At 45.3% G+C, this 12,276-nt stretch overlaps 1 protein-coding gene across 2 annotated transcripts; it reads right to left on the bottom strand.

The window, feature by feature from the left end:
• Positions 1-300: 300 nt before the first annotated feature.
• On the bottom strand, positions 301-9,594 carry ENTPD4 (ectonucleoside triphosphate diphosphohydrolase 4). Of its 2 annotated transcripts, none has more exons than XM_074164186.1 (12): positions 9,587-9,594; positions 9,131-9,328; positions 8,496-8,701; positions 7,276-7,426; positions 7,085-7,188; positions 5,800-5,859; positions 5,411-5,541; positions 3,671-3,837; positions 3,104-3,428; positions 2,291-2,376; positions 1,911-2,072; positions 301-1,392 (listed from the first exon to the last, which is right to left on the bottom strand). In XM_074164186.1, exons 1-12 carry the CDS (start codon positions 9,592-9,594, stop codon positions 1,164-1,166), a joined length of 1,827 nt encoding a protein of 608 aa, XP_074020287.1. In that variant the 3' UTR covers positions 301-1,163. The 2 variants fall into 2 exon arrangements, with proteins under 2 accessions (XP_074020287.1, XP_074020286.1); XM_074164185.1 differs by having other exon boundaries at positions 5,387-5,541.
• Between the last annotated feature and the right edge of the window lie 2,682 nt (positions 9,595-12,276).

Genomic DNA, 12,276 nt, shown 5'->3' on the forward strand with positions numbered 1-12,276 from the left:
AAGGGGCAGGAAGTTTAGCACCTAAATTTAGCTACAGTTCAAACCTAAATTCCTTAAACAGCCAAAGGCAAAAGTAAGCATAATGAAAGGAGGCAATAAAACAATTCAAAGTAGTTTTTTTAGATGAATAAACTGCACCTTAAGTGGTATCAACATGCCTAGTTCTCCAATAGTGAAAACAGCATCCAGTTTTCCAGCATATTCTCGCCTACTAGAAGAGAAGAGAGTTTTGCCAGTTGGATACAAACAGTGAGAACAGAAGCGATGCTGTGCAATAAAATACCCACACACCAAAAAGTTAATATAAATCCCACTTTTTAATCATGGACAGATTTACTTTCAAGTAAAATTAACAGCTTTAAATAAAATATAAATTAAATCAGAGTACTCAAAATCAAAAGAGAGACACTGTGCATGTCTACTCTAGCAGAAACAAAAGCTGAGGCATGTTCCAGTTCTCTTCACTTTACTGGAGATCTCTGAATGATTACAAAACAGAGGATTAAAAATAGTGACTTTAGCCACTACGACAACAGAGCTTCCAAGACAAAAGGGGAAACTGTCACAAAGAAACAAAACTGATTTAAGCAGTTTTGTGGAAGCACAGCATTGGGTGCAATAGATTTTTCTTCTCCATCACAGTACTTATCCCAGAATATAAAATCCGATTAAGCTGTCCTAAAAGGTTACTCTCTTACTGCTTTTGAAACCCCTGCGCTTCCTTTTCTTTGACTGAGGAGACTCAGAATTGAGAATGCAAGTGATATCAATCCTGGAATCTGGAAAAGAAAATAAAAACAGTCCTCATTCATCCTAGCGAAGGGGATTTCACAATCTCACCCAAAAGGATGAGCATCCACACTCATTCTCTTACCATACATAGCTTAAGCTGCTGCTGCTCATTTACTGACGAGCCTTCGCTCGTCCCATTACACACAAAAGTGCAATATTTAAAAAAAAAAAAAAAAGTACTTTTTGGCAGATATCGTCTAATGAGACTAAGCCAAGTTGACCCCATTTTCCCATGTTTCCAAAGCCCAGCTGTATGACATGCTCTAGGCAATCTGCTTCTTCAATGGTTTAAAGGGACAAAAAGAAGAAACCCTGAGGCAAAAATGGCTTTTTGAGTAGCAAGTCCAACAAAATCTCTCCAACACAGCATCTCATAAGGGTCCTGCGATCTTCTGTGATGGGAGGCCTTCCTCGATCCAGAGGGAAGTAGAGGAGCTGTTACGCAGCATTCGCCTGTGGATCCGCCGGAGCCTTAGCAGGTAAAGCAGGATGGAGAGCAGCACGATCAGAAAACAGACAAAAAACAAATAGTGATTGTAAACGAAGGAGAAGCTCCTCCAGTGGGAGTGACTTCCACGGAAGTTTTCTTGCTGGATGTCTCTGAAAAGAATCAAAGGGATGACAGACATAAGTTGGAAATCAAACTTTGCCTCCGAGCTAAACTGCTGTATCACAGGAAACGGAGCCCATTTGAGTAGAATAGGTTTTATAAAGCATTACCTGGAATATGTATTGAGGTTATACATAGAATCATAGAATGGTTTGGGTGGGAAGGGACCTTAAAGATCATTTAGTTCCAACTCCCTTGCCCTGGGCAGGGACACCTCCCACCAGACCAGGTTGCTCCAAGCCCCCTCCAACCTGGCCTTGAACCCCTCCAGGGATGGGGCAGCCACAGCTTCTCTGGGCAAATGCACTAGAATATATATATATATATATATAATGCACTAAAATATACATATATGTATATGTACTAGAATATACAATCTATAATCCACTAGAAACAATATCTTGTCTCCCTCTATCTGTCATCTGCCTTGCTATCACTGTACTTCTTCCCTTCATAAAACCCTTCCACCCATACGCTCTTTCCACACAGTTGAGAAAACAACTTGTACCTTAAAGGTAAAAACCGTGTTCGGTAAAGAATGGCTCCCAAGGTCCATTGCACCTCTTTATCATAAACCTGCAGAGCTGTTTTCAAATTGCTGTAACTCTCAGGAAAAGAGAAGCCACTGTGAAATACTTCATACATCCAAGCAGACTTAAAACACTGGTACCTATAGAAAGAGTGACAAAGTCAGGCCAGCCCTTACAGAGTCCCAGAGGAGCGAGGAGCACATTTAGACACATAATTATCAGTGCTTTTTTTATGGCTGATGCAATATTTAAGGTTATATTCACACTTCCAATGATTAAATTAAGTGGATCGTTTGGACGTGACCTCTCCCTGGCGACTCTGCATGAATGAATTTGCTGTACAAACACAAATACTTACTTCAATCTGTGGAGATCAGCATGTGATGCATAAAGACCACGGTCAAAACGTTCCCGCAGGACAGACCACTTAGTGGCACAATAATCCTGCAAGAAAATAAAAAAAAAAAAAAAAAAAAAAAGAAAGAACGAACTTCAACATGGCTTCTGCCTTCAGAAGCAAAAAATGCCACTAGATAAGATGCTTTGTTAATACCAAAAGCTAGAAAACTCAAAAATAACAGCTTCCCTGGCACTGCTAATAAGTCAGATCACACATTTCATGGTATTTTCTGGAAGATTTTGTTCCACACTTGGCATTTGTGGTTAAATTAGTATTCAGTAGCACTTAAACTCTTTGGTGATGGAAAACCAGACATCCTATTTTTAGGGCATTGACAAAGCAGGTCATATTCCTCTGCTTTATGTTGTAGCCTTACTTTAAACTGTCCCCAGACTGATTCCTTTTAGGAGCAACACCCGAGAAACTGGTACAAAAGGGATAAAGCAAGAAGAAAAGGAGTTCTTTTTCTAATAACAAAGACATTCCTAAAAAGAAGCAAGGGACGGAGCAGCACGGATTTTTCCATTATCAGTAGTTCTGCTGGAACTTGACTACCGTGAGTGCCATTCCCTCTAGAGTCAATTTTGTGTTTTAAAACAAATTTTCAAAAAGAAAACCCAGTGAGGAAAAGAGATGCCCCATGATAGTTCACTGCAGGGTAAAAGGATTTTGGATCTTTAAGGGAAGAGTTTTATTGCAAGACTTTCAGAACAAAAAGCTTCTGGAGAGTAGCTGTTTCGAATTAGAAAGTTTCTCTCAAGAACACTTTACCTTTGCAGCTTTAGTAAACTTAGCAGCATTATAATCTCCTCCCATACGTAACACGTCCTCGGTGCAGTAGTAAAACTCTGAGAAACCGTAGAATTCACTGTTCTGAAAGTGCACAGCAGGCTGGTAGACACCATTAAGAGACGTCTGTGTTTCATTAGTCTTATTCATGAACGGCTGAATAATTTCACGACACAGATTAAAGTCTCCCGTTCCCCGCAAATACATTGTCTGTCCGTTCTGCTGGATCTCGTCCTGAGCATCCAGGGGCAGGCAAGGATCCAGGTAGGGCGAATCCGAAGTCAGGCCAGTCTGTTTGCCCAGCAGCCTGTATAAAGGAGCAGGCACAGTGAAAAAAACAACAAAAATCAAGCTCTGAGACACAACAGCATCAAATCTATACATCAAATCTATAACAGCCTCATCTAAAGAAACTTCAGCATCGCATGTGGCACGCTGTAGAAATTAAGTTTTACATCACGACCTTTTACTAAATATATTCAAGTTAAGGGTTTACTGAGCCTAGTGATGCACAGAACCCATACTTCCCCAGCAACTGGAGCCAGCTACCTGTTTTTAAGCACTGTACTGGTAAATAGACTGTCTTCATATCTCTGGCGTGCTGCGTTTCCTCCAAAGCCGAGGAACGTTGCGACATAGACTCTGTACACGTGCTCGGTTTGATGAGCGTCGCAGCCCAGGTTGAATTCTGCGAGTAAGTTTTTGGCTACTTCCTCCTGTAGGAACACAAGGACCAAGATTAGGTATAAACAATATGAACCAGAACCTAAAGATGAGTTCTTTGGACCACCAGATGCCCTTGACATCTTTAAATTTCACTCCTTACTCATCTATTTTGCTTTTCACGGGTTCACGCTACCTTCTACTTCATAAGGAGAGCAAAGCATGTTGATGGCAGACAACTGCACTGTCATTGCTGATACTCAAGGAACTGTAAAGGCCAGGAACTGCTACTCTAGATGCTAAAGTATCTTTTCCTTTGAAAAAGTACATGCTGTGGCTACTAATCTCAGTGCTACCACCTCTGACCGAGTTCTAACTGCCAGGGTAGGGAGATTTATGGCCCGCCCAGCAGAGCTGCTCTTCATTTTCCAGTCTGGAGTTCTCAAGCTTTTCAGGAGACCCATCAGTCACTCAGCTCTGCTGACATACCACACGGCAGTCACTCGCAGCAGCTTCTCAGATATTCAAGAGCTGTGTAGCAGAAGCACTTCATATAGAACGTGCTCAGATACGTGGCATAACATCATGTGGCTTCCAACTGACACTGTAAATGAAAAGCAGCAGCGGGACTTTAAGCGTCACAGTCAATTATTTGACACTTGTCATTCTCTGTCTGGGAACCTGGACAGGTTCCATGACCAGAATACCTATTTTATATTGGCTTACATTCAGATAGAGCAATGCAACAGTCGTCATATCAACTGTCTGCAACTCTGCCCCAGAAAATATGAACTGGAAATAGGAAATCTGCTCAGAATCTAAACTCCCATGCTTTTGTTTAACAACCCAAACTATTTCTTACGGCATCGGTCTGAAAGGCAACATAGCTAGTAAAACCTGTAATAGTGAAAACCCAGCATTTCACATGAAGATGAAGAGAAATAAATATATACATCATTATAAGAGTGCACTGAAAGTCAAAACATAGGGCTTTTATGCTATTATTACTTTAGATAATTTGTCAATGAAGTTAAGGGGAAGTTATCCAACATCAAAAATTCAGGAATGACTCTAGAACCCAGCAGAATGAAGTCAGAGCAATTTATGTTCCATTTAAGATTTGTAACAAAGAAATTTGCTTCTTACCAACAGATTAATTGTGCTGAGAATGTGGATGATATTTAAACAGACTGTACTGTCACCCCCATATCCTGTTAATTCAACTTCTACCGACCCAACTTACAGGAAATAGTCATATCTTATATAAGAAGAATCAGCACACAACTTTTGGGTTGTAAAATAATACTAAAGTCTCTTAAGCATAACAAGTTTTAAAATTATACATACATCCAGGCACACACACACAGAGAATGCATGTCCACTTAAACTTAAAAATTAGTGGCAAATGATACTGATTGAAATAAACGAACAAAATACAAATGAATTGCTTAGCTGAGGGAGGACTTGGATTTGCCATCTTCTCTTGCCTTGGTTTTGGAATGTGATGTAATGAAGAATAGGACTCAAACCAAAGAAAAGAAAACAACAAATATGCATTAAAATAAACCAAAAGGAAAAGAAGAAAGTTGCACAGATAATAACCTGCTGCGAAGAGGCAAAGCTTACAGTTTTAGGGACTTCGTATGCTATCTGGGTCGACACTCCGCCCATGTCAAGAATACCCACTGTCCTCTTACGAAAGATGGCCTCTTTGTTTTCACTGCCCGGGACGTGCACCTCCACAATCGCTTCATCCTCTGGAGAAAACAAAGGAAAAGGAATTGAGAAATACAACCAGGGTAGGCCTAAAGCAGCACTACACTAACTTCTAGTTAAACTTTTTTTTTGTAGCAATGCAGGTCATTGAAATCGCACATAGAAATTAAACCAACACCAGCACCTGCACACGGACTGTTCACTAATGTCTCTATCGAAAAATCACACCATCAACAGTGAAAGCCCAGGAACGTACTTGGATTCCTTCCCAAAATCCAATTCACACTTAAGATACTTACCATCATCTGTATGTTCAAATCTTCCAAGGACAAAGTTGATGCCAATCCATGCATATACTCCTACGTGCATAAGAAAACATATTTCAGGACTATCTGGTACATATCATCTTAAAAACAAAGAGGGATTTTTGCATATGAGTTATTAAGATATATCACTACTCATATTTTATTACCTAAAATACTTTGAAGTTAAACAGTCCTGACAAGTTATTCTATTCCTTCTCTCCCAAGTCTCTCTCTAGACGTGGGGGTGTTGGTCCCCTGTCGGCTGAACATGAGCCAGCAGTGTGCCCAGGTGGCCAAGAAGGCCAACAGCATCCTGGCCTGTGTCAGGAACAGGGTGGTGAGTCGGACTCGGGAGGTGATCATCCCCCTGTACTCGGCACTGGTGAGACCCCACCTCGAGGGCTGTGTCCAGTTTTGGGCCCCTCACCACAAAAACAGACCTTGAGGGGCTGGAGCGTGTCCAGAGAAGGGCACCGGAGCTGGTGAGGGGTCTGGAGAATAAGTCTTACGAGGAGTGGCTGAGGGAGCTGGGGGTGTTCAGCCTGGAGAAAAGAAGGCTGAGGGGAGACCTTATTGCTCCCTCCAACTCCCTGAAAGGAGGGGGTAGCCAGGGGGGGTCGGTCTCTTCTCCCAAGTCACAGGCAAGTGGGAGCTTCAGATTGGATATCAGGAAAAATTTTTTACACGGAAAGGGTTATTAAGCCTTGGAATGGGCTGCCCAGGGAAGTGGTTGAGGCACCAACCCTGGAGGTATTTAAAAGTTGGGTTGACATAGTGCTTAGAGACATGGTTTAGTGATGGTTTTCATCAGGGTTGGGTTGATGAGTTAAAGGTCCCTTCCAACCTAGACAATTCTATGATACTATGATAAAAATCCTATGTATTAAAGACAGCCTGATGTGTAAATTTCATAAGTAAGCACTTTAGCTTTTAAATTGATTTTACATCAAAACATTTCTTTAGAAACCATTTTTCCCTGCAAAGTTTCTTCCATCAAGAGCGTTGTGCCTTATCCTTACCCCTCCCTCCCCAAAGTCAGAGAAAATGGACTAAAATTCCTGCTAAACACAGAAAGTTTATTTTCACTGCTACTTAGAAAGCATTTAGACAAGTTAGAAGATCTCAGCAGAGGATCATCTCCACACTCCATACGTTGCCATTGAGGAAAAAGGTCTCTCAACCCAACCAGAATTTTAAAAAGCACGAAAAAACAATTATCCAAGTTGTACCATGAAAGTAATACGCACTTCAAAAATTCTTTTCCCCAACGTTAACCTACCTTCCTGTTTCCCTGAAATAACCTCTGCGTGCGAGTCCGAAAACAGAAAATCAAATTGCACGGGAATATCAGTGAGTAGATCTTCAAGTATTGCCTTCTGCTGGCTGCAAAATCACAGTTTTGAACAGTTAAAAATAGTCAGACACACCAGGATCACTAGCCTAAATGCTAAAAATAAAACAGCCAATAACCTTTCTGGCAGAATCCTCATCCCTGCGGTACATAGGATATAAAGAGGAGTCTCTTTGTGTTTTGCACGTGGCACGTGTTCGGCAGCGAAGCTCAGAAGTGGAGAAATATAATCACTGACCTTTTCAGGAGAGCTGGCAAACTCCGAAATGCCTAGTGAAACAGAAAAGTAGGAGAGTGAAGCAACTCAAGTTTTGGTTATCAAGATTTTCCAGGAAATACCCAACACAGAGGAGAAACAAACTACCCAAAGCCAAAACCAGGTAATGAACTAAGAAGTAAGAGCAAAGTTACCACTTTATCATGCTCCAAACATTAAACAGAGACCTATATTAGGTATACTACCTATTTACATAATTGGCTCAAATAGCTTTGCAGGAAGCCAATTATTTATTCACTAAATAAACAGAACCAAGTTCACGGAATCACGGAATTGTCAGAGTTGGAAGGGACCTCTAGAGATCATCTAGTCCAACTCCCCTGCCAAAGCAGGGTTGCCCAGAGCACATCACTCAGGGCTGCATCCAGGCGGGTCTTGAAGATCTCCAGAGAAGGGGACTCCACACCCTCCCTGGGCAGCCTGTTCCAGGGCTCTGCCACCCTCACCGGAAAGAAGTTCTTCCTCCTATTTGAATGGAACTTCCCGTGTTCCAGCTTGTGCCCGTTGCCCCTCATCCTGTCACTGGGAACCACTGAAAAGAGTCTGACTCCATCCTCCTTCAACCCACCCTTTAGATACTTATAAGCATTAATAAGGTCTCCCCTCAGCCTTCTCTTCTCCAGGCTAAAGAGCCCCAGCTCTCTCAGCCTTTCCTCATCAGGGAGATGCTCCAATCCCTTAATCATCTTAGTTGCCCTACGTTGGACTCTCTCCAGTAGTTCCCTGTCTCTCTTGAACTGGGGAGCCCAGAACTGGACGCAGTATTCCAGTTGTGGCCTCCCCAGTGCAGAGTAGAGGGGAAGTTAAGTGACAACTGAACTGGCACCTGTCTTAGTCCACAGAGAAACCTCTCCCTCCTGCCCCTCAGGGTCATGTTTGAAGGCTTTACAGCTGAACAAAGCTCTCTGCAAACCAAACCCAAAACAACCTGGAGGATTGCCACACTGACAACTCACGAGCATTCTTTACCCAGACACTTTAAATACGGGGTTTGAAAAAGCAAAAGTTAGGATAGGCAACTATCGAGAAAAATCACATCTACAATGAATTTCTTTCCAGTACCTGGTTTAATTTTCATAACCACCGGTTTTCTGTTTTTGTCCCTCATCTGTTTGATGTCCAGCAGATCATGGGGATTCCCGTTGTGCCTCGGCCAACAATACACAAAAATCCTCGAGCCGCTGCTGCCACAGTCCACGACGATTCCATAGTTCAGGTTGGGGTTGTTTGTATCTGTAGCTTCAGTGTCAGTCACTCGGGCAAGATATCTAAAAAAAACCTAGGCATTACCACGTGGGAATTCAGTTCCATATGGAAGTTTTTCTCAACATCAGACTCAAAACAGTTTCCATCATAGGAATCGCACTATTATACCGCTGCTGAAGCAAAAACCCAAAAAAGTAAAGTGCCACCCACAAGAATCAAATTCCAAGAATAAATACCAAAAGTAATTTCCAAAAGAATTTATTATGCAATATTTTTTGTGCCTATAGTTTTACTGAGCTGCTACAGATACATAAGATATTAGAAAGTTGAGAAATTAAAATCAACTTAGATAAGGAAAGCTTCATAAAAAAAGCAGGAAGTTTTACTCGTGCTTTTCCCCCATTCGTGTATTTCACAGACACAAACTGTCAGTGTTTTCACACCAAAACTACATTTCGGTCATTCCCACAAAAGTCCTTTTCAGCTCTCACCTGTGGAATCTTTTGTCCCTGTAGGCACGCCCGTACTTATTGCGGATGACCACCAGGGAGTAGTAAAGCAAAGAGACAGCAGCAGCAAGTATTCCTATCACAACGATCTGTCGCAAAGTGGTGTTCAGAATCCGGGGACATCCCACCGGAGAGATGCTGAAGTGCCAAGAAGCAGGAAGCAAACATGAGATGCTGATCCTAAAATTCAAAGAGGATGATCTGCGTTAAAATTGACTTTATTACCAAAAAGAAGCACCACGCATTCCGAAACAAGCTAAGGACAAACAGATTCTTCATAAAACTTTGCACTTTGTTCTGCTCTAGCTCTGCTTTGGTCATGCTCTGGCTTGAGCGTAGCCAAGACACTATTCCCACCTTTGAATTCATGATTAGGTTCCCTGTCCTTCACTCAAAAGACATCACAATTTAATTTGACAGTTCCTCTGGGATTCTTACCTCCCCATTTTGGGATACGACCAGCAGAGAGAAAGACCAGCTGGTGCCCAAACATCAGCCGGTTGCCTCAGACTGACAAGGCACATCAACCATGCTCAAAGCCATTGCGCTTCTGCTCCTGAATTAAAGAGAAAAAACAGATGATCTTCTAGACAGCGTTATGAAGAGTATTGCCAGCAGGTCAAGGGACATGATCCTTCCCCTCTACTCAGCACTGGTGTGCTGAGTGCCAGGTCCAGTTTGGGGCTCCCCAGGCCAAGAAATATATAGAGCAAGTTCAGTGTGGGGCCAACAAGGATGATGAAGGTTCTGGAGCACCTCTCACATGATGAGAGACTGAGAAAGCTGGGCCTGTTTTGACTAAGAGGACATGGCTCTCATCAATGCATATAGATATCACGGAATCAGGGAATTGTCAGAGTTGGAAGGGACCTCTAGAGACCATCTAGTCCAACTCCCCTGCCAAAGCAGGGTTGCCCAGAGCACATCACTCAGGGCTGCATCCAGGCGGGTCTTGAAGATCTCCAGAGAAGGGGACTCCACACCCTCCCTGGGCAGCCTGTTCCAGGGCTCTGCCACCCTCACCCTAAAGAAGTTTTTCCTCAAATTTAAATGGAACTTCTCATGTTCCAGCTTGTGCCTGTTGTCCCTCGTCCTATTGCTGGAAACCACTGGAAAGAGTCCAGCTCCATCATCCATCAACCCACCCTTTAGGTACTTGTAAACATAGACAAGGTCTCCCGTCAGCCTTCTCTTCTCCAGGCTAAAGAGCCCCAGCTCTCTCAGCCTTTCCTCATCAGGGAGATGCTCCAATCCCTTAATCATCTTAGTTGCCCTACACTGGACTCTCTCCAGTAGTTCCCTGTCTCTCTTGAACTGGGGAGCCCAGAACTGGACACAGTATTCCAGTTGTGGATATCTGACTACAGAACCTAAAGGAAGCAAACTCTTTTCTTGGTGGTGCCCAGTGACAAGACAAGAGATAACGGGAACAAACTGAAACACAGGGAATTCCACCTGAACATAAGAAAAAACCGTGAGGGTGGTGGGACATTGGAACAGGTTGCTCAGAGAGACCGTGTCATCTCCATCCTCAGAGACATTCAAAGCCTGACTGGATGCAGACACTTGCAACCTACTTCAGAGCACAGCTGTGCATGGCGCTGCTCAGGGAGCCAAAGAAAGGCAGGCACAGCCAGCAGCACACCTCCTACACAAGGATTAATAAACATTTTCAGCTCCGCTACCGCCTGCAAAGCCAGTCCCCAAAAGGCAAAGACTCCAAACATAATAAACCAGCAGCAACGTTAAAAAAATAAATAACAAGCACCACGCAAATGCCAACACTTCAGCACGGGTCAGGACTGTCACTCTCTTTCCATCACCTCCAGGTGGCCTTACTGTCCCTCCCACGCACGCCCCATCCTGCCCGAGGTGCCACGAAGTCCCTGCGCGGGTGCCAAACCGCAGCCGCCCACTCCCGTCCGAGCGGTGCCCACAAACCCGCACCGGGCGGCAACAGGGAGGGGAAGGGGCTGAGGGACAGTCCCCGGCAGGGCTCGGGGGGCTGCGGAGAACCCCCGGGGGGCTGCGAGAAACTCACGCCCCTTCCTCACAGCCCCAGCAGCGGGCAGGCCGCAGGGCCCGGGGGGCTGCGGAGGTCCCCCGGCCCGCCCTCAGGACCCCAGCAGCGGGCAGGCCGCAGGGCCCGGCCCGGTCTGACCCCCCGCCCCGCTCCCGAGAAACGCAGGGGGCCGGCCGAAGCCCCCTCTGGGGAGCCCAAAGGTGCTCCCCCCGCCCCGGAGGGACCCTCCCCGCTTCCTCCCGTTCCCCTCATCCCCTCCCTCAGCCGGGGACCCGGGCAGCCGAGGCTGCACTCACCTGCCTGCCCGCCGCCGGCCCGCCGCATAGCAACCGGCCACGGCGCCACTTCCGGGTCCCGCCGCCGGACGTGACGCACACACGTGGCGCCGGGGCTCGTGGCGGTGGGTTGGGAAGGGATTCCCCGGGGGGGGGGGCCTGGCCACGGGGGGGGTGAGAGGGGGCGTGGTCAAGTGGGGGCGTGGTCACTGCGGGGGGCGTGGCCAGAGAGGCGGCGATGGGTTAATATTAATTTATAGCCTAGGTGTAATGAGAGTGGGCTGTGCAAGGGGTACGTGACCCTGCTGGAGTGAACAGGCAAATCTAAATATACAGACAGGAGATACACATAGAAATAGAGATATATAAATATAAATATAAATATATTTGTTTATATATTATTGTTATATTATTGCTGAAGGGATGGGATGTACCCTCAGCAAGTTTGCTGACGATACAGAACCGGGAGGGGACACACGGGAAGGCTGTGCCACCATCCAGCGAGACCTGGACAGGCTGGAGAGTTGGGCAGAGAAGAACCTGATGAGGTTCAACCAGGGCAAGCGTAGGGTGCTGCACCTGGGGGGGAATAGCCCCCCCCACCAGGACAGGTTGGGGGTGACCTGCTGGAGAGCAGCTCTGAGGAGAAAGACCTGGGAGTCCTGGGGGACAACAGGATGCCCATGAGCCAACAATGTGCCCTGGTGGCCAAGAAGGCCAGTGGCATCCTGGGGGGGCATCAGGAAGAGTGTGACCAGCAGGTGGAGGGAGGTCATCCTGCCCCTCTGCTCTGCCCTGGGGAGGCCACGTCTGGAGCACTGGGACCAGTT

This window comes from Numenius arquata, chromosome 26 (genome assembly GCF_964106895.1).
Source record: "Numenius arquata chromosome 26, bNumArq3.hap1.1, whole genome shotgun sequence".
Classification (NCBI taxonomy): Eukaryota; Metazoa; Chordata; class Aves; order Charadriiformes; family Scolopacidae; genus Numenius; species Numenius arquata.

Coding starts and splice junctions, on each gene's coding strand:
- ENTPD4 (XM_074164185.1), bottom strand. Junction 5,542..5,799: donor ATTTGAACATACAGATGATG/GTAAGTATCTTA, acceptor TGTTTTCTCCAG/AGGATGAAGCGATTGTGGAG. Junction 2,377..3,103: donor AGTTTACTAAAGCTGCAAAG/GTAAAGTGTTCT, acceptor ATTTTCTTGCAG/GATTATTGTGCCACTAAGTG.